Source organism: Scomber japonicus, chromosome 22 (assembly GCF_027409825.1).
Source record: "Scomber japonicus isolate fScoJap1 chromosome 22, fScoJap1.pri, whole genome shotgun sequence".
Taxonomy (NCBI): domain Eukaryota; kingdom Metazoa; phylum Chordata; class Actinopteri; order Scombriformes; family Scombridae; genus Scomber; species Scomber japonicus.
This window is the reverse complement of record NC_070599.1, coordinates 21,287,425-21,306,378: the sequence shown is the minus strand read 5'-3', so window position 1 is coordinate 21,306,378 and position 18,954 is coordinate 21,287,425. Positions and strand designations below refer to the sequence as shown.

At 37.7% G+C, this 18,954-nt stretch overlaps 3 protein-coding genes across 3 annotated transcripts; all 3 read left to right on the top strand.

Moving 5' to 3' along the window:
- The first annotated feature begins 2,418 nt into the window (after positions 1–2,418).
- Positions 2,419–4,626, top strand: LOC128383546 (ladderlectin-like). Its single transcript, XM_053343153.1, has 5 exons — positions 2,419–2,476; positions 2,898–3,022; positions 3,732–3,866; positions 3,953–4,064; positions 4,225–4,626. Exons 1-5 carry the CDS (start codon positions 2,419–2,421, stop codon positions 4,290–4,292), a joined length of 498 nt encoding a protein of 165 aa, XP_053199128.1. The 3' UTR covers positions 4,293–4,626.
- An 803-nt stretch (positions 4,627–5,429) lies between these two features.
- On the top strand, positions 5,430–8,791 carry LOC128384255 (ladderlectin-like). Its single transcript, XM_053343802.1, has 7 exons — positions 5,430–5,500; positions 5,593–5,683; positions 5,799–5,834; positions 6,106–6,212; positions 7,582–7,716; positions 7,805–7,916; positions 8,072–8,791. Exons 2-7 carry the CDS (start codon positions 5,623–5,625, stop codon positions 8,140–8,142), a joined length of 522 nt encoding a protein of 173 aa, XP_053199777.1. The 5' UTR covers positions 5,430–5,500; positions 5,593–5,622; the 3' UTR covers positions 8,143–8,791.
- A 471-nt stretch (positions 8,792–9,262) lies between these two features.
- Positions 9,263–18,459, top strand: LOC128383545 (C-type mannose receptor 2-like). Its single transcript, XM_053343152.1, has 11 exons — positions 9,263–9,318; positions 9,417–9,506; positions 9,622–9,657; positions 9,923–10,029; positions 10,260–10,394; positions 10,482–10,593; positions 15,550–15,711; positions 17,164–17,261; positions 17,400–17,534; positions 17,628–17,736; positions 18,175–18,459. Exons 2-11 carry the CDS (start codon positions 9,446–9,448, stop codon positions 18,240–18,242), a joined length of 1,023 nt encoding a protein of 340 aa, XP_053199127.1. The 5' UTR covers positions 9,263–9,318; positions 9,417–9,445; the 3' UTR covers positions 18,243–18,459.
- Positions 18,460–18,954: the final 495 nt, after the last annotated feature.

Below are 18,954 nucleotides of genomic sequence, written 5' to 3'. Positions count from 1 at the left end.
AGCACGACACACACCAACCTTGTGCCTCCTCGGGGGGTTGCCAAAATACACTCACCCTTCGACGTTGTTATCATTAAGTTGCCGTTTCTGCTTTGTTGCCTTATTTTCCTTTGTTTACCTTAAAATTTTACTGTTTTACTATTGACTCATTCATCCCGTAGTCAAGTGGCTTTGTTTTGTTTTTGTTCGGCAATACAACACAGGAAGGAAGTACGGAGTAGTGGTCTTCAAAATAAAATCTCACTATTTAAAAACGGAACCATTATCTCCAAAACGGGCAAATATATATATATATAAAAGCAGATGCAATTACATTTTCTTAGAAGCAACCCAAATCATGAAATTTATACATAGGGAAATCATGTCAAAAATGCATTTAAAGCTGATATTTGTTTCTCAAGATTAACCAGCAAACAATGCAAGCTGCCCTCTGGTGGACAAAACGAGAAACAGCAAACACAAAAAACAAAATGGGTTTGCTGCATTATTTCTGCTTTTCAAATGAAAAACAATCATCTATAATAAATTGCAGAAAAGCAAACGTAGTGATCACATTTTGTCTCTATTCATTCAAGTTTCTGTGAGTATCAACTAGATGAAATATGAATGAATAATAATAGGCCTACATATTAATTATTTATTTTATTTGGGTGAAATTGGTTATGAAAACACATTTTTAAAATGCTCTAATATGCTAATAGTGCTAATAGTGAAGAAAAGCCCCATTGTGAAAAAAGTCAGCTTTTCTCACAATGGAGGTTAACAGGGATCAGACTGGGTGTGTTACTTCATTTCAACAGTATATGTCTGAAAGATGAAGTGTGGGCGAGTGAAGAGCCTTTTCCATTTCTTTAAATAACACTGCTCCCTGCTGTGGTCTGATATGAATTACACATACCCATTCAAAATGTGATGATCTAGGCCCTAAAGTTTACAGGTCACAACTTTAATAATAAAATAACAGTATTCTTGCATCTTGCATATTCTCATTGTCTTTATGACATTTGTTTTTTAAATATTTTTCCTATCCAAATATTTTTCACTTATTTGATTTATAATTTGTAGTTTGTCAGTTTGCTTGCAATATGATGATAATACTCACATCAGAGTTATTTAATGCTGCAGAAGTCACAACTCCATCTTTCCTGAAATGTGCAGTTTTTTTCTTAGTTTTATTGTCATTCTGTACCCTGTAATAGAATACATAGTTAAAAAAGTCTAAATTCCTCCTAAACTTCCAGATAATTTGCTCTTACACGATCTTGCCATGCTCATCTAGCCATCGGTAACCCCAATGTTCCCCTCAGTGTTCTCCTCATTCCCCTTAATCTGACGGTCCCCACCCTCTATACCTGTCCCCAATTTCCCCACAGTCGTATACACTGATCAGCTGAAACTGAGTGCCTTTGACAAGGGCCAAATTATGATGCTAGACGACTGAGTCAGAGCATCTCCAAAATGGCAGGTCTTGGGGAGTCTTGCAGGTGTTTAGTGGTCAGTACTAAAAATGGTCCAAGGAAAGACAACTGATGAACCTGTGGCAGGGTCATGAGTGGTCAAGGCTAGTTCTCCTGGTCTGATCCCACAGAAGAGCTATTGTAGCTCAACTTGCATAAAAGTGAATGCTGACTATGATAGATGAATGCTCTGAGTACTGTTCTGCTGGGAAACCTTTGGTCCTGGCATTCATGTGGATGTTACTTTGTCATAGTACCACCTACTGAAACATTTTTGCAGAATAAGTACACCCCTTCATGACAATGGTATTCTCTGATGGCAGTGGCCTCTTTCAGCAGGATAACGCACCCTGCTACACAGCAAAAGTTGATCAAGAATGGTTTAAGGAACATGAAACAAATTTCCAAGATGTCAGTCTAATTGAGCATCTATTGGCATCAAATCAGATCCATGGAAACCCCAACTTGCAATTTGCAGGATATAAAGAATCCTCTGCTAACATGTTTGTGCCAGATACCAGAGGACATCTTTTAGGTCTTTTGGAGTCCGTGTTTTCTTTCTTCTATGTCTTCTCTTCGATCAGTCGTGTTTTTAAATAGTTGGCACTATTAGAAGAAAAAAAAACCCTCTGTTCTCACCACATGATCTACATAGTATCTTCAACTTTCTGGGTGCACTTTATCTGATAATGATGTCTTGTTATGCTTGTGTGTGCCCTAAGTTTCCTCTTTTGTGACATGTGTGAAGATAAGTAAATAATATATAAGAGCTGGTGTTGGTCTCGTGCAACACCTTCACACGGGTAGTTTGAAGCAACTGGCTGAGAAGAGCAGATCATTCGGCAGAAGGTGTGCTATGAACTATTATCATTTGAAATGACAATCACTACCAGTAATCTGTTTCATATAGTATTAATAACATATTTGTTTCTCATTACTGAAGGTTATCATCATCGTCACCATGAGGATGCTGACTGTGTGTGCACTTTGTGCCATGATGGCTCTGGCTACAGCTCAATGTGAGTGCTCTTTAAAAAAAAAAAAAGTTGCATACAACGAAAGAAAGAGAAAAATTATTGTCTTTATTGTCTATGAACAGCAACAATCCAGATAATAACTATTATGTCAAACTCTCTAGCTCCTCCAGACGCAAAGTCCCAAATTGACCAATCATGTAAGTAGCCTTCAGATTTACATTTAAATATACTGACTATGTTACAATGCTACTTCTACTTCAAATTTCTTAAATGTTGTGTAAAATGACCAGTCTGTCTCTGTAAAGGGCACTATGTCTTTTTTCTTATATAATGTTATGTTACAGTATAATATGTTGTGTTGTGTTATTTTAAGTTCTAGCATTTTATATTATGCCATCTAATTTGATTTTATATCATGATATGAAAATTTAACACATAACCCCTTGTCTCTACTTGTCCTCAGCAAAGGCCGACCTGGTCAAGAGGTCTAGGTTTAGGGTAATATCTGGATGTCCCTATGGTTGGACTCGGATCTATCGCCGCTGTTTCCGCTTCATTTCAACACCAAAGCGTTGGACTCGAGCTGAGGTAATATGGTTAACTTTGATTTCATATGCCTCGTGCTTTAGATGATAATTCAAAGATAGAATTGACTAAACATAACAATTTCAAAATAGAGAATAGAGAAAGTTTTAAAAAGAGTTTTGGTATCCAGCACTCTGATAGGACTGGTAGATCGAACCCAAGTACAGACAGGACACAGGCAGATGCAGAAATAGACTAGTTCATTATCTGAACCTCAGAAAACTTGACAAAAACTACACAGCTAACATCCCGCCTATCAAACACAGAAATGAACCACAGGAAGCAACTACAAAAAGTTTAATCTCTTCTCTCGTTTCTGGTGCTTCTTGACACAATTGCTTGATACTGAAATACCTTTTCATCACACGGCTTGTATACCACACCAAACTTAATTCAACATTACTCAAGTAAGTCATTCAAGTATGTGTTGTAGGGTCATTTCATTCACTGGGAGATTGATGGAGGACTGATGTTCCTTTGGTTTCTATCCGTTCAGTGGAGAGACTGGTCCAGGGTACATAAGCATAGCACAGGGACAGGTAATAAGCCTGCTCAAATCTCTTGGCTATTGGGGTTGCTATTCAACTTGAAAATAGACAAACAGCAGCTGAATAGCTGTAAAATCAGACAGGATTATTTTTTGTTAAACATTTGTCAATGTTGTATTTCTCTGTTTCATAGCAACTCCTTTCTCTCATCCTCTCCACTGTAGAAATACTGTCAGCGTCTGGGTGGAAACCTCGCATCCATACACAGCTATTGGCAGTATCGTAGGATTCAGGGGATGATCAGGCGAGCCTGTCACCAGTTAAGAGAGACATGGATCGGAGGCTCTGATGCACAAGAGGTATTATTATTCAATATTGCCCAAGGTCTGACCGCTACTTCAATACATTTTTTTAAATTAATGTAATCTTAAATTGTGTCTTCCAGGAGAGAACTTGGCTGTGGAGTGATGGTACCCCATTCAAGTATCAGTACTGGTGTCGTGGAGAGCCCAACAACCACAAGGGCTCACAACACTGCTTAACCATGAATCATACAGGTAAATGAACACAGTGTATGAATGATGTTAATGAGGAGGGTAAACTTTCAAAAAATCTAAATTTAGCTCCAAGATGAATCGGTATCCTCAGTTTCAGTTTTTGTGTGCTCAGTGTTTCTGTAGCGTTTACTGACACTTTTTTCTTTTTGTGTACGCACAGTTCCCAGGTGCTGGGATGACAATCACTGCTGGAGACGAAAACCATTCGTCTGTGTCAGGAGACGCTGATGAATACATGGAGCAGCACAAACACACACTAGTGGAGAAGTGTGTATGCGTATATTTTCAGAAGTCTTTGTGCTGATCAGTCTAATATGACGTAGAGGCTCTATATCTCATATCACTTCATATAATTATCTCATTTCTATCGCTGTAACGCTACTGAAGGAACGAAGCGACAAGTGACACGAACAGCAGCTGGATTGTCTCCCAGGCCTTGTGCCTTTAATGAGAGCAGATTGAATGTGTTTTGAAAAGAATGCTTTTAGCACCTTATTCTTTCAAGTGAACAAGAGCTGCAACTAATAATTATTTTTATCATTGATTGATCTGTCAATTGTTTTCTCAATTAAGCAATCACTCATTTGGTTGATTAAATGCCAGAAAATGGTGAAAAACATCTCCAGCAAGCAAAGATACATCCTCAAATTTTGTCCTGACCAACAATAACCAACCCAAATATTCTTAACAATTTTTAAAAATATCATAGAAAACTTTTAAAAAACAGGAAATTTTAGCATTTTTATTAAAAAAGAGAATCAAAATGATTAATGGATCATCACCATGAAAATAGTTGCCAATACATTTTCCTGTCAATCAACTAATTAATCGACTAATTCGACTCATAAAATCGACTTGCAGCTCTAGAGTGAACTGTACTTTCTTGTTACATGCGAAAATAAAAGGCTCAAGCATTGAAACAAGCTGGTCTGTGACATTATTAATACTGAGCAACTGAACTTTTGGGAGCATTTGTATTTTAAATATGTTTTTTTTTGTTTGTCGTTTTAAGTTTTGAGACTTAAATACACATTAATACATATTGATAAATAAAAATATTGCTTACATTTGGAATCAAGTCTCAGCTAAGTGTTTTGGAGCCTGGGTGACCTTTTGTTTTTCTTTTGCTTTTGGTCTCAAAGTGATTAGACTAAAAAATGTCTTTGGGGGAAATTCCACAAATGAGTTTTGAATTGTTGTCACTATTAGAAGAATAAAGAAGAACCTTCCTCTGCTCTCACTACATAATCTACATATTGTGCACACTTCATATGATAATATTTGCACGTGCCTGAAGTTCCCTTTTTTCTGAGAGGTGTGAAGACAAGTAATTATATATAAGAGCTGGTGTTGGTCAAGTGCAACACCTTCACAAGGGTCGACTGAAGCTACAGACCAAAGCTACTGGCTGAGAAGAGCAGATACTTCAGCAGCAGGTGTGCTATGAACTTTTATTTTTTGAATTAACAGTCACTACCAATGATCTGCTTCATAGTATTAATAACATGTTTGTTTCTCATTACTGAAGGTTATCATCATCTTCACCATCAGCGTCACCATGAGGATGTTGACTGTGTGTGCACTTCTTTGTGCCATGATGGCTCTGGCTACAGCTCAATGTGAGTGTTCTTTAGAGAAAATGTTGCATACAATGAAAGAAAGAGAAAAATAATTGTACTTATTGTCTATCAACAGCAACAATTCAGATAATAACTATTATGTCAAACTTTCTAGCTCCTCCAGACGCAAAGTCCCAAATTGACAAATCATGTAAGTAGCCTTCAGATTTACATTTAAATATATTGACTATGTTACAATGCTACTTCTACTTTTACTTCATATTTCTTAAATGTTGTGTAAAATCACCAGTCTGTCTCTAATAAAGGGCGCTATGTCTCTTTTCTTATATAATGTTGTGTTAAAGTATAACGTGTTGTTATGTTATTTTAAGTTCTAGCATTTTATATTATGTCATCTAATTTGTTTTTAAAACACAATATGAAAATTTAACACATACACATTGTTCTCTAATTGTCCTCAGCAAAGGCCGACCTGGTCAAGAGATCTGCATGTCCCTATGGTTGGACTCTGAGCTACAGACGCTGTTTCCGCTTCGTTGCAGTACCAAAGCGTTGGGCTCGAGCTGAGGTAATACAGTTACCTTTGATTTCATATGCTTCCTTCTGTACATGATGATTCAAAGATACAACATGCTAACAATCTCATTCATAAATTACCTCAGTTTTGTTCAACGTTCAAGAGTGTAGCAATCATCCTAAGTCACCAGCGCTAATGTCACACCTGCTGTTGATGGCCAGTGAACAGCTACAAACAGTGAACAGTAGTTGGGCTGCTGTTTAAAATGCAATGTCTTAGTTTCTGTTTTCACACCTGAAATGCAATGTATGTTAATAGTAGGTATGGAGGCTTTGGATTTTGTAAGTGTACCTTTCACTGTGCCAACAGCAGACTGATGAAAGTAAAGCAATATGTAATGTAACAAATTCATTTGATATCAGTAAGCAAAGTAATATCATGACTTCAATTAGTAATATACTATAATGAGAAATTAAAGTGAGCTTAGCCAAGGGGTTCCAGTGCATTTAAGGTTTCTGTTAGGGCTGCACGATATTGGAAAAAACTAACATTGCAATTTTTTTCAACCCTGCAATATATATATATTGCGATATTAAAACACGTGTTCTATGTTGCCAGTACTTTTCATCTGTTGCCACAACGAGAGGTAACACAACTAACTTGTTTGCAAGTTGCAAAGGCTTCTGAAATGTTTTTTTGTTTTGGACGACATTCAGATCTGGCTTTGCATTCGTCATACTGAGCTGTGTGGTGCCAACGGAAATGGTCAAACAAGTTAGTTGTGTTACCTCTTGTTGTGGCAACAGGTGATCTGTGTCGGCAGAACACGTGTTTGGTCGACATCATCCTTCTTGTAACCAAAATAATTCCAGATAACTGACGTTGCTTTTTCTTTTTGGCAACAAGTCTTCATTTTCGGTGGTTTTCTCTTGTTCATTGCTCATTTTGCAATTGTTGTTGTTGTTGTTACCGGCAGCGGCAGCGACTCATTCCATGTGCAGGGGGGCGGGGGGGTGGTTTCCTCCTCTCTGATTTTGATTGGCAGCTGTCAGGGTAGTCTGCTTGGCAACTGAGTAAAGGACGAATGTGATTGGTGGATCGATCGCTGCACAGCACACGCAGAGTCTACATGCAGTGTATATCAGTCAGCTAACCTTGAAATTAGATGAGTTCATTCGCCTCCTACATCGCAGGCTCTGCAATGTGACTATCGCGCACACGTACAGCGTGATGACGATGCTCAAACGATATATTGTGCAGCCCTAGTTTCTGTGGTTATTGGGGTTGCAAATGAGACACACAGCAGATGAATAGGTAAAATCAGACAGTATTTATTTTTTGTTAAACATTCGTCAGTGTTGTACTCCTCTATTTCTTTCATAGCAACTCCTTTCTCTCATCCTCTTTATCGCCACTCTAGAGATACTGTCAGCGTCTCGGTGGAAACCTTGCATCCATACATTACTATTGGCAGTATCGTAAGGTTCAGAGCATGATCTGGTCGGCCATTCATCGGTATGTTGGGATATGGATCGGAGGCTCTGATGCACAAGAGGTATTATATTTTTCATCTCCCAAGGTCTGACCATCACTTCATTAAAACTGTTTTTTTAATGAATGTAATCTTAAATGTTGTCTTCTAGGAGGGAAATTGGCTGTGGAGTAATGGTAAACAATTCACGTATCGGTACTGGTGCTCTGGACAGCCCAATAACGCTGGAGGCAAGCAGAACTGCTTAGCGATGAACTACTCAGGTAAATGAACGCAGTGTACGAATGATGCTAATGATGAAAGTAAAGAGTGAAAAATAAAATTTATATTTTGCTCCGATATAAAATTGGTATCCACGGTTTCAGATTTTAGTTTCTATAGCGTTTACTGACACTTTGTTCTTTTCGGGTACTCACAGGTTCCAGGTGCTGGAATGACGACTTTTGCTGGAAACGAAAACCATTCGTCTGTGCCAGGAAACCCTTATGATTCCTGATGTGAAGGCGTCGAGCAGCACAAACACTGCTGGAGAAGATTTTTTGTGCATATTTTCAAAAGTGTTGTGCTGATTAGTTTAATATGACCTAGAGGCTCTATATCTCATATCATTTCATATAATTATCTTATTTCTATCGCTGTAACGCTACTGAAGGAACGAAGCGACAAGTGACACAAACAGCAGCTGGATTGTCTCTCAGGCCTTGTGCCTTTAATGAGAGCACATTGAATGTGTTTTGAAAAGAATGCTTTTAGCACCTTATTCTTTCAAGTGAACAAGAGCTGCAACTAATGTTTATTTTCATTATCAATTGATCTGTCAATTGTTTTCTCAATTAGTAATTTGGTTGATTAAATGCCAGAAAATGGTGGAAAATGTTTCTAACAGGCAAAGACACATCCTCCTGACCAACAATAACCAACCCAAAGATATGTTACTATTTTTACTACTGTCCTGGAAAACTTTAAACTTTAATAAATTTGTGCATTTTTCTTAAAAAAGAGATTTATAACAATTAATCGATCATGATTATGAAAATAGTTGGCAATCAATTTTCCTGTCAATCAACTGATTAATGGACTAATGTGACTAATGAAATCAACTTGCAGCTCTAGAGTGAACTATTTTTTCTTGTCTCGTGCAAAAATAAAAGGCTCAAGCATCGAAACAAGCTGGTCTGTGACATTATTAACACTTAGCAACTGAACTTTTTGAGTTTTGAGACTGCCAGTCATTTTAAATATACATATTACAACATATTGATGAATAAAAATATCACTTACTTTTGGACTCAAGTCTCAGCTACGTGTTCTTTTAACTGAGGCAACCTTTTTTCTTTTGCCTTGGGTGTCAAAGTGGTTAGACTAAAAAATGTCCTTGGGTGAAATTCCACAAATGAGTGTTTAATAGTTGCCACAATTAGAAAAAAACAACAAAACAAATCAACTTCCCCTGCACTACATAATCTATTGTTTCTTCAACTTTCTGGGAACACTTTATCTGATAATGATGTCTCGTTACGCTTGGGTGTGCCCTAAGTTCCCTTTTTTTGTGAGAGGTGTGAAGATAAGTAAATAATATATAAGAGCTGGTCTTAGTCTAGTGCAACACCTTCACATGGGTAGACTGAAGCTACTGGCTGAGAAGAGAAGATAATTCGGCAGCAGGTGTGCTATGAACTTTTATTATTTGAACTAGCAGTCACTTCCGATCTTCTGTTCCACACAGAAGTATTAATAACATATTTGTTTCTCATTACTGAAAGTTATTATCATCGTCACCATCAGCGTCACCATGAAGATGCTGACTGTGTGTGCACTTCTTTGTGCCATGATGGCTCTGGCTACAGCTCAATGTGAGTGTTCTTTAAAAAAAATGTTGCATACAATGAAAGAAAGAGAAAAATAATTGTCTTTATTGTCTATCAACAGCAACAATCCAGATAATTACTATTATGTCAAACTTTCTAGCTCCTCCAGACGCAAAGTCCCAAATTGACAAATCATGTAAGTAGCCTTCAGATTTACATTTAAATATACTGACTATGTTACAATGCTATTTCTACTTTTACTTCATATTTTCTTAAATGTTAAAATGACCAGTTTGTCTCTAATAAAGGGCATTATGTCTCTTTTCTTATATAATGTTAAGTTACAGTATAATATGTTGTGTTATGTTATTTTAAGTTGTAGTCTTTTATATTATGCCATCTAATTTTATATCATGATATGAAAATTTAACACATAGCCCCTTGTCTCTACTTGTCCTCAGCAAAGGCCGACCTGGTCAAGAGATCTGCATGTCCCTATGGTTGGACTCGGATCTTTCGCCGCTGTTTCCGCTACATGTCAACACCAAAGCGTTGGGCTCGAGCTGAGGTAATAGGGTTAACTTTGATTTCATATGCCTCCTTCTGTACATGATGATTCAAAGATACAACTGACTAAACATAACAATTTCAAAATAAGTTTTAAAAGTATCCAGCACTCTGATAGGACTGGTAGATCGAACCCAAGTACAGACAGGACAAAAGGCAGATGCAGAAATAGACAGTAAATGATCTGAACCTCCAACTCCTTTCTCTCATCCTTTTATATCTCCACTGTAGCAACATTGTCAGCGTCTGGGTGGAAACCTTGCATCCATACATAGCCCTAAGCAGTATCGTAAGACTCAAGCGATGATCTCGTCGCTCACTCGTCGGACCGTAGGACTATGGATCGGAGGCTCTGATGCACAAGAGGTATTTTATTCTTCATTTCCCAAGGTCTGACCATTACTTCATTCAGTTCCTTTTTTAATTAATGTAATCCTAAATTGTGTCTTCTAGGAGAAAACTTGGCTGTGGAGTGATGGTAAAGAATTCAAGTATGAGAACTGGTGCCCTGGACAGCCCAATAATCAGAGGGACAAGCAGCACTGCTTAGCAATGAATTATTCAGGTAAATGAACACAGTGTATGAATGATATTAATAATGAGGGTAAATGGTCAAAAGTCTCAATTTTGCTCCAAGATTAATTGGTATCCCCCCGTTTCAGTTTTTGTGTGTTCAGTGTTTCTATAGCGTTTACTGACACAGGTTTATTTTTATTTTCCATTTTCAAAATAATCAGTAAAATTCCTGAAGTAAACACTGGACTATAGTTTCCAACCCACCCATCCCTGTATCCCCACCCCCGTTCGGCAAGTTATCCAAGACATCAAATTAACCCATAACAGAATTCGTAAAGTGGATTTAAAAAATAATAAATAAATAAAATACAATAAATAAATAAAATTAAAAAAATGAGAAAAAAAGAACAAAGCAGATACAAAAGAGGGAGAGCAACAACCTGAATTGTAAGCTGACCCCTTTCAGCAAGTAATCAAGCATCCGATTCCTCCACAAAAACTAGAAAAGGCTTCCATGTCGAATGAAATTTGGATATAGATCCTCTCATGGTGTTTCCAATCTTTTCTAGTTTTAACGACTGCATAACCTCCTTAATCCAATGTGCATAAGCAGGAGGGGAAGCCTCCTTCCATTTGAACAGTATCAATCTCCTAGCTAATAAAGTGGTGTGGGTCAATACATCTGAGTGGCACGTAGATGTGCACCAGCTGGAACAACCCCAAAAATAGCACTCAGAGGAGAAGGTTCGAGTGGGTTGACTGACACTTTGTTCTTTTCGGATACTCACAGGTTCCAAGTGCTGGAATGACGATTACTGCTGGAGACGAAAACCATTCGTCTGTGCCAAGAACCGCTTTTGATTCCTGACGTGAAGGCACAAACACTGGTGGAGAAGATTTTTTGCGCATTATTTTCATACATCATCTGTCTTAATATGAACTAGAAGCTCTACATCTCATTTTATTTCATATAATTATCTCATTTCTATCGCTGTAATGCTACTGAAGGAACAAATTGAATTAAAAAGTAGCAGGATTGTCTCTCAGGCCTTTAATAAGAGCAGCTTGAATGTGTTTTTAAAATATTGCTTTTAGCACCTTTTTTTCTTTCATCATTTTGATAACGATTAATCTGTCATTTGTTTTCTCATTAAATGCCAGAAAATAGTGGAAAATGTTTCCAGCAGGCAAAGATACATTCTCAAATGCCTTGTTTTGTCCTGACCAACCCAAAGATACGTAACAATTCAAAGAGGCCAAAAAAACCCCCCTGAAAATATTCACATTTAAGAAGCTGGACCCAGAGATTTTTTTAGATAACAGGACTCAAAGTGATTGATTATCATTGAAATAGTTGGTGTGAATTTCCCTGTCTCTTTGACTAATTAATGAATCGACTAATCTTTGCAGCTGTAAAGTGAACTGCTCTTTCTTGTCTCATGCAACAATAAAAGGCTCAAGCATCAAAACAAGCTGGTCTGTGACATTATTGATCGCTCTAAAGAGAGTATTTTAAAGTAAAAACATGATTTGATGTCCAATTCTTATAGACAATATATCATCAACATATCTAGTAGATTCTCATTAACAATAACCCTTATGTAACCTTTCCCCAGTACATTTCTTAGAAGTAGAACAGTGTTTATTCAAGAAAGGAGAAGTTGATCATTATATCATATTATCTTTGCAACAGACATTTCACAATGAAGAGGAGGGTTTTAGTTATTGCGAAATCTTCCTTAAAGGCTCTTTATACTGATCAACAATGTATGGAGTTTGTGTGTAAGATACTACATCATGTACAAAGTAAAGCGTCAAAGTCCAGCTGAAATTAAAATGCTTGCATATTCTCCTGCTCTGCAAACTGCATGTCCTGTGTTCACCTTTGAGAAAAAAAACTTGCTTAATTTTAATAATAAACATCTGACAATATATTAAGAAACTGAAAAAACAAAAACAGAAACAACAGTGCAATTCCTACTAAATGATGACTCTCTACCATGGGAATACTATCACTGAAAAATGATGTTTACATGATACTGATATCTCAAATTATGTTGTGATCTGAAACATTGTTACCTGGAATTTGGTCACAAGCAACGATAGTGACGGACAGCAGTAGAATTGTAACAGGAAGTGACTTGGACACTAAAAAAGATGGCTCATTTTTGAATGGTTCAACCTCTGCTGGTCCATTAACCATCCCCACATCACGCCTCAGCACCATGGGTGCCCGAGCCTTCAGCTACTCGGCACCCAGACTATGGAACTAGTGCCCCCCCCCCCCACATATAAGAGAGTCAGACTCCATCACAACATTCAAATCCAAACTCAAAACACACCTGTTCAAACTGTCATACTCACTTTAACACTGTGCAGTACACCTGTTTTTAGGTTTTTTTTTTAGTTTGATGTCTGGTTTTAATAATGTTTGTTGTTTTATTCTCTGTTATTCTTTGTAATGTGACCTTGGGTGACTTGAAAGGTGTCATCAAATAAAATGTAGTATTATCATTATTATGGTTGACGTCTCATATTAGCTTCAAATAATTTGCATGACATTTTAAAGAACTTTCACTACACTTAGTTGTAGCCTTTTTTAAAGTGGATTAAAAGACAAACATCAGAGTTGGTCTTTCTCTTGTGAATCCTCTACTCAAAGGACGGCCGAAGCCACACACACTAATACTGAGAAAGGAGAAGACGATTTCTCAGTAGATTTTGTTGTTCTGTTTCCACTTCTGCTTTTCTTCTACTACAGTATATCATTCCTTCGCAAGCTGTAGGCGATTTGAGGAGGGATGAGGGGGAATGGCATCCCCTTTTTTGGGGCATTACCAAAATGCATCCCCCTTTGTAAACCTGCCATCACCCCTCTCTATCTCCATACATAGCAGCAGAGAGTCAGAGAGTGCATGGGCAGAAAGCTTCTCTGTTTATGTTAGTGTGTTCTGCCTAACTCATCGATCCTTTATCCGACTTAGGTTTATGCAAGTTAGAATCCATGGCTCGGGAATATCAGTAGCCCAACTGTGCTGTGTATTGGTGAATCCATTTGCGGCCCATGATAGCAGATGGATTTGTAATTGCACTCTCTCTCATCTCTCAGTCCCACAACTGTGATTGTCTGCTAATAACTGGTTTAACCTATTATTCATAGTTAAATTCATCATTCAGTCATGATTCTTGATTAAAAATAATATCTTTATTCATACAGAGCTTTCCAACTCAATGTTACAGAGAGTTTCACACAGTTGCTTCTGTTGTTTACTTAGAAATTCAAGAGAGAAGTTGAGCAGCAGTTTATCATTTCACACCTGCTGCATTATTTTTTTGCCTTTGTCATCTTCACTGTTGAAAAGAGGATTTCAGTTAATGCTTAATCATCCTCAAAGGCCTATGACCTGATTATTATTAGCCAAAGTGTTCCCTTTTTTGCAACTGTAAACCAGCAGTGTCAGCAGAAATTGTGACCATCTTTTCACAGAAACCCTAACCCATTACTTTGAGGTAGAAAAAAGGTCAGAGTTATGAAAAAAAACAGTGACCACTTCATTTTTTTAGCGTCTCTGCATCAGACACCTTCATGATGGTGTTGCATAATGGAGAACAATCTAAATCAGCACATCAACAGCTGATCATTGAACTCTAGTATTTCCTATTACACAAGATCTTCTGTTGTAGCTCAATAATAGGTAATGTATTGATATTAACAATGAAATATTATTAGTGTCCCTCTTTTATCCATCCTGGTGCCTTTTCATACCTGGAACGCAACCAGATATGCTTCCTAATATTTAACCCTCCTCATGTATGTTAATGGAGTGGACAAAATATTAGGAACACCAGTCATTATAATGCACCCTAGTACATCACCATCACCCACTATGACCTCAATAATGAACATAAAGTAGAATTTTGTAACAGGGTGGAGGTGGTAGGACCCAATTGCAGCACAGAATACCAGTGAACAGTATAGGGAATGTGTAGGGCAATAGGCAGGGCTCAGGGTCACCAAAGAGAGTTGGCAGCAGGTATGATAATGCCTGAGGTGTACGGCAAGGCAGGAGTCTCTGGGCTCACCTAACAGGATCGAAGCCGGAGGACGCCACACAGCAACAGGCAGACAGGAACAGGCAATACTCGAGGTCAGGGAGAGAAGGCTGGTGTGAAGAGAAGAGATCCAAGGTAAGCAGGGTCGAAACCAGGAAAACAGTCCGTGAATTAGTGCTGGAAGGTCTAGCATGAAGCAAATGCAAAATGACAATGTGGCAAAGAGTGAGTGGACAACAGGAGTATATATATATAGGCTTGATTACAGATTGGGGTGCAGCTGAGAGTCCAGGTGATTACTGATGAAGCCCAGGTGAACAGAGTTAACTACTGATGAGGTGGGTGTGGCTGATTAGCAGGAGTGGAGCAGGCCAGGTGTGGTGAATGGAAAGTTACCAGCAGCAGGAGAAGAGCAGAACAGACTGTGACAGAATTTAACAAAAACTGAAGATGTATAAACGTCATAAATGTAGAATTTGTAGCAGAGTTGTTGTATTGGATTGGATTAGATTCCATGTTTTATTGTACTGTCTTGTGTCACATGTGTATGTATGTTAATCAGGTGTCTTAAAACAACAAAAGAAATAGGTTTATCTTGCCATCATCCATCTTACTCTATCTATTATCTAAAGCTACAATGAAGCTCCAGCCGCCCAAATGAGTCAAATAAAGTAGATATCTTTTAACATTACAGTCTTTTTTAGTGTCAAAGTCTCTCTTTTTGTTACTATACTTCCACCACAGCTCAACAGGGAAATCTAAAGAGGGAATTTTATCCTAAAAAGACTATAAATGGCAGATATCCACTTGATATGACCAACTCAGACTGCTGAAGCCTCATACACACACTGTGCATTTTGGGCCTCTGTGGTCACAATTGATAGTTGGCAGTTGTTGTGTCGTTACTTGTTTCCAGTTCCTAATTTGTGGTAGATGCCAAGATAAATGGTAGTATATGACTTCACACGGGAAGAAGGTTCACTACAATCTTCATTACCTGCTCTATTAAGTGTCTCTACAATATCTGTCTCTATCTTTATCATCATCTTTACCGTGAAGATGCTGTCTGTGTCTCTACTTGTTTGTGCCATGATGGCGTCGATCAGAGATGCTGGTGAGTTTATTATTCATTGACTGTTTATTATAAAGAGTAAAGTAACCATGTGAGACATTATATTATAGGTGGTTTTCAGTGTTTTGATATTCATCCATTTATTGAAAATCTATGCTTTTGTCAGAAAGCCAGAAATGAGTGCATAACAACTGCTGCTAATAATGAAGCCATAAAAAATGAAAGTCCTCCACTCAAAAATATATTTTGCTGTGCTCTGCTTTAGACATTGAAGTGAGCGAGCAAGATTTATGACATCAAATCTAGTTTGGAGGCTGATTCCTGTCTAGTGTTCAATTTACAGAAACCTAAAACCTCCAGCTCACATGAAATGCAGAACAAAATTACAAATTCATAGATTCTGGATTTTCAAGGAATGGAAATGGTTGATTAAAAGGCTTTACGCCCGATCTGATTGGCTATGTCGGATCGGCCGATATTTAGTATCTTATGCAATTAGTGAGATCGGCTGTAATGTCTTAATTCGACGATCCGATCCATGTCTTCAGGTTGAAACTTTTTACAGATGCTCCCGTTGCATAGATTGCAGATGGCTTGTGTTTTATCTGTCTCATTTACTACAAAGAAGTTCCACACCACCAAACATGTTTGTTTGAATCCGACAGCTAGTTTTGAGCCCTGTCACGATGTGACGGACAATAAAGTTTTTTGAATATTGAATCATTAGCTGTCGGATTCAAACAAACATAAAACAAAGCTATTTGCAATCTGTGCAACCTCGTGGGGAAGCATCTGCAAAATGTTTCAACACCACAAATGTACCTGGAGGGAACACGAGGAGGAGCATGCCGAGTTTAAGAGACGGAGCGTGAACAAAGAAGACGTGATCGGTGATCGGTGATTGGTTTATTTAAACTCACTGATCGGTGATCGGCCCCAAAAATCCTGATCGTGTAAAGCCTAATGATTAATTCAACTTTTTTTGTGGTGGTAGTAGTAGTAGTAGTAGTATTTGAGCATCGTATATATACGTTGGTGGGAAGGGATCTTTTAAGCAAATAGCACATTAAAAAGACATTTAGTTGCTATTAACTATGTCTCATACTGAAGCGCCCATACTGTGTGTGTCAATGTAGGACTGGATGATTAATCAGACTGATTAGTTGGTTTATTGACTTAAATATCACAATACAAAGTACCTTCATATGTTCGGATAAGTGGAAGGATAAGTCTATCAACTCAAAATGGCTAAACAACATAATCATGTTTTCATATTTGTAGGACTTAACATGACTAAGGTTTTCTTGTCTGTGTCTATAAATAGTAAACTAAAATCATTTAAGTTATGCGTTAACTTTACTCACATCTCATGAACCTGAGGACATAATACATCGAACAAAATAGAAACCCTCCTATTTTGGCTATATTTGTTTTTTTTTCTGCATTTACTATGAGAACAATGATTGCATGTTTTTTTCTCTTCTTTTTTTCTAGAAGCAACAACTGGAAATAATTCTTGTGGTACTTGGACTGAGATCAAGGATCGCTGTTTCCACTTTGTTCCAACACTCATGAAATGGGCTAAGGCTGAGGTAATAAGAATAATTAAAGTTAGTAAAGATTATAGTGCAGAACGCCTCGACAGTAATGTCAGCGAAAGACGGCTCAACATACTTAAAGTGTCAGCCAGAACAACAAGATCACTTAATAATTAACTGTCTCCCCTGCAGAAAAACTGCCAGGTCATGGGTGCAAACCTTGCATCCATACGTAGCATTGAGGAGTACCATGAGATTCAGCTGATGGTGAAGACGAAGACTCATTACCAAAAACCAGTATGGGTTGGAGGCTTTGATGCACCACAGGTATATACAACAATCTGCAGTTACACAAGAAATCATAGTGATTGAATTTTAAAAACACACACACATCATAAAATATTTTGTTCTGTCTTTTAGAGCGGGGTCTGGCTCTGGTCTGATGGTTCAACTTTCCAGTTTACGCTCTGGTGTCCTGGACAGCCTTCTAGTTGGTGGAGCCAGCACTGCTTACAGATTAATTATGGAGGTAAATAGCAACAAACTGTCTTGACACATTGATTTTGAGAGTGTAAAGTTAGAGTTGGAGCAATCGTAAATAGTTAAAGTAAAGCTTTATGTGACATTGAGTTAGGGCTGCTCGACTATGGAAAAAATCATAATCACGATTATTTGGGTCAAAATTGAAATCTCTCCCAGCAGCAGTCTTTTATCTGCTGCTTAACGCAACACACAGCAGAAAATGAGCAGATATTAGTGCTGAGCAAGTTACCATGACACATCACTTCCTGGTTTTTAATAATTAGTCAGTAAACTCAGCATCGTCTGACGCAGGCTGGAAACTCTGCACTTTTACTTACTTACTTTTACTGACTTTACTTACTTTAACTTACTTACTTAACCTACAGTTAAGTTAGTGTTGTTATGATAATGCCATTAAGAGTGAGTATTGTTTTGTTATTTACAGAGGGAAAGTGCTGGGATAATACAAAGTGTAATACTAGACTTCCATCTATCTGCACCAAGAAACCATAACGTCTCCTTGGATGAAAGAGGCTGAGGAGGTACCTTTGCATAGGAGCTGGTTCATATATATCATAAAGGCTCTGGAGCTAATTTTCTCATCTTTATTTCTTTGCTGTAACGCGGCTTAAAGTTCAATACGACAAGTGATATAAACAGGAGCTGCAGGCCTTGTGCCTTTGATCAGAGTACATCGAATGTGTTTAGAAAGTAATGCTTTTAGCAAAACCTTATTGTGGACAGTATACTGGAACTTTTTGTCTTCTGCAAAATTAAAAGGCATTGAAACAAGTTGCTATATGAGTCTGTATTTATGATTAAATATAGTGAATGTTGCTGTTAAATATAATGATGAATTCATTAGTAGTGTGTGTTTTGTAGGTCACTGACAGAAAAACAGCCAAACTTAACATACAACTTCCTGTTTGCACTAGTGTGTCAAACATCATCACGCTTTGCTCAATAGTGCCACCATCTGGACAAACGTCTTATCAATAAAGTTGAATATGTAAAGTTTCATTTCACTTTTAAAGGTGAAAGGGTCAGTCATTATCTGAGCTTGCCTAAGAACAGACTGCTCATATATCGACTGGAGGGAATGAATGCCAGCCAGATATATGAGCAGTCTGTTGTTCTTAGGCAAACTCAAGAGGATAGTGAGCAACCCATCATATATCCTCCACACAGAATATGAACTCTTGCCCCTCTGTCCCTCAGTGTAAAC

Coding starts and splice junctions, on each gene's coding strand:
- LOC128383546 (XM_053343153.1), top strand. CDS start 2,419: ATGAGGATGCTGACTGTGTGTGCACTTTGTGCCATGATGGCTCTGGCT. Junction 3,867..3,952: donor GAGGCTCTGATGCACAAGAG/GTATTATTATTC, acceptor TGTGTCTTCCAG/GAGAGAACTTGGCTGTGGAG. Junction 4,065..4,224: donor CTTAACCATGAATCATACAG/GTAAATGAACAC, acceptor GTGTACGCACAG/TTCCCAGGTGCTGGGATGAC.
- LOC128384255 (XM_053343802.1), top strand. CDS start 5,623: ATGAGGATGTTGACTGTGTGTGCACTTCTTTGTGCCATGATGGCTCTG. Junction 5,835..6,105: donor GTCCCAAATTGACAAATCAT/GTAAGTAGCCTT, acceptor AATTGTCCTCAG/CAAAGGCCGACCTGGTCAAG. Junction 7,717..7,804: donor GAGGCTCTGATGCACAAGAG/GTATTATATTTT, acceptor GTTGTCTTCTAG/GAGGGAAATTGGCTGTGGAG.
- LOC128383545 (XM_053343152.1), top strand. CDS start 9,446: ATGAAGATGCTGACTGTGTGTGCACTTCTTTGTGCCATGATGGCTCTG. Junction 17,262..17,399: donor TGAAATGGGCTAAGGCTGAG/GTAATAAGAATA, acceptor TCTCCCCTGCAG/AAAAACTGCCAGGTCATGGG. Junction 17,737..18,174: donor CTTACAGATTAATTATGGAG/GTAAATAGCAAC, acceptor TGTTATTTACAG/AGGGAAAGTGCTGGGATAAT.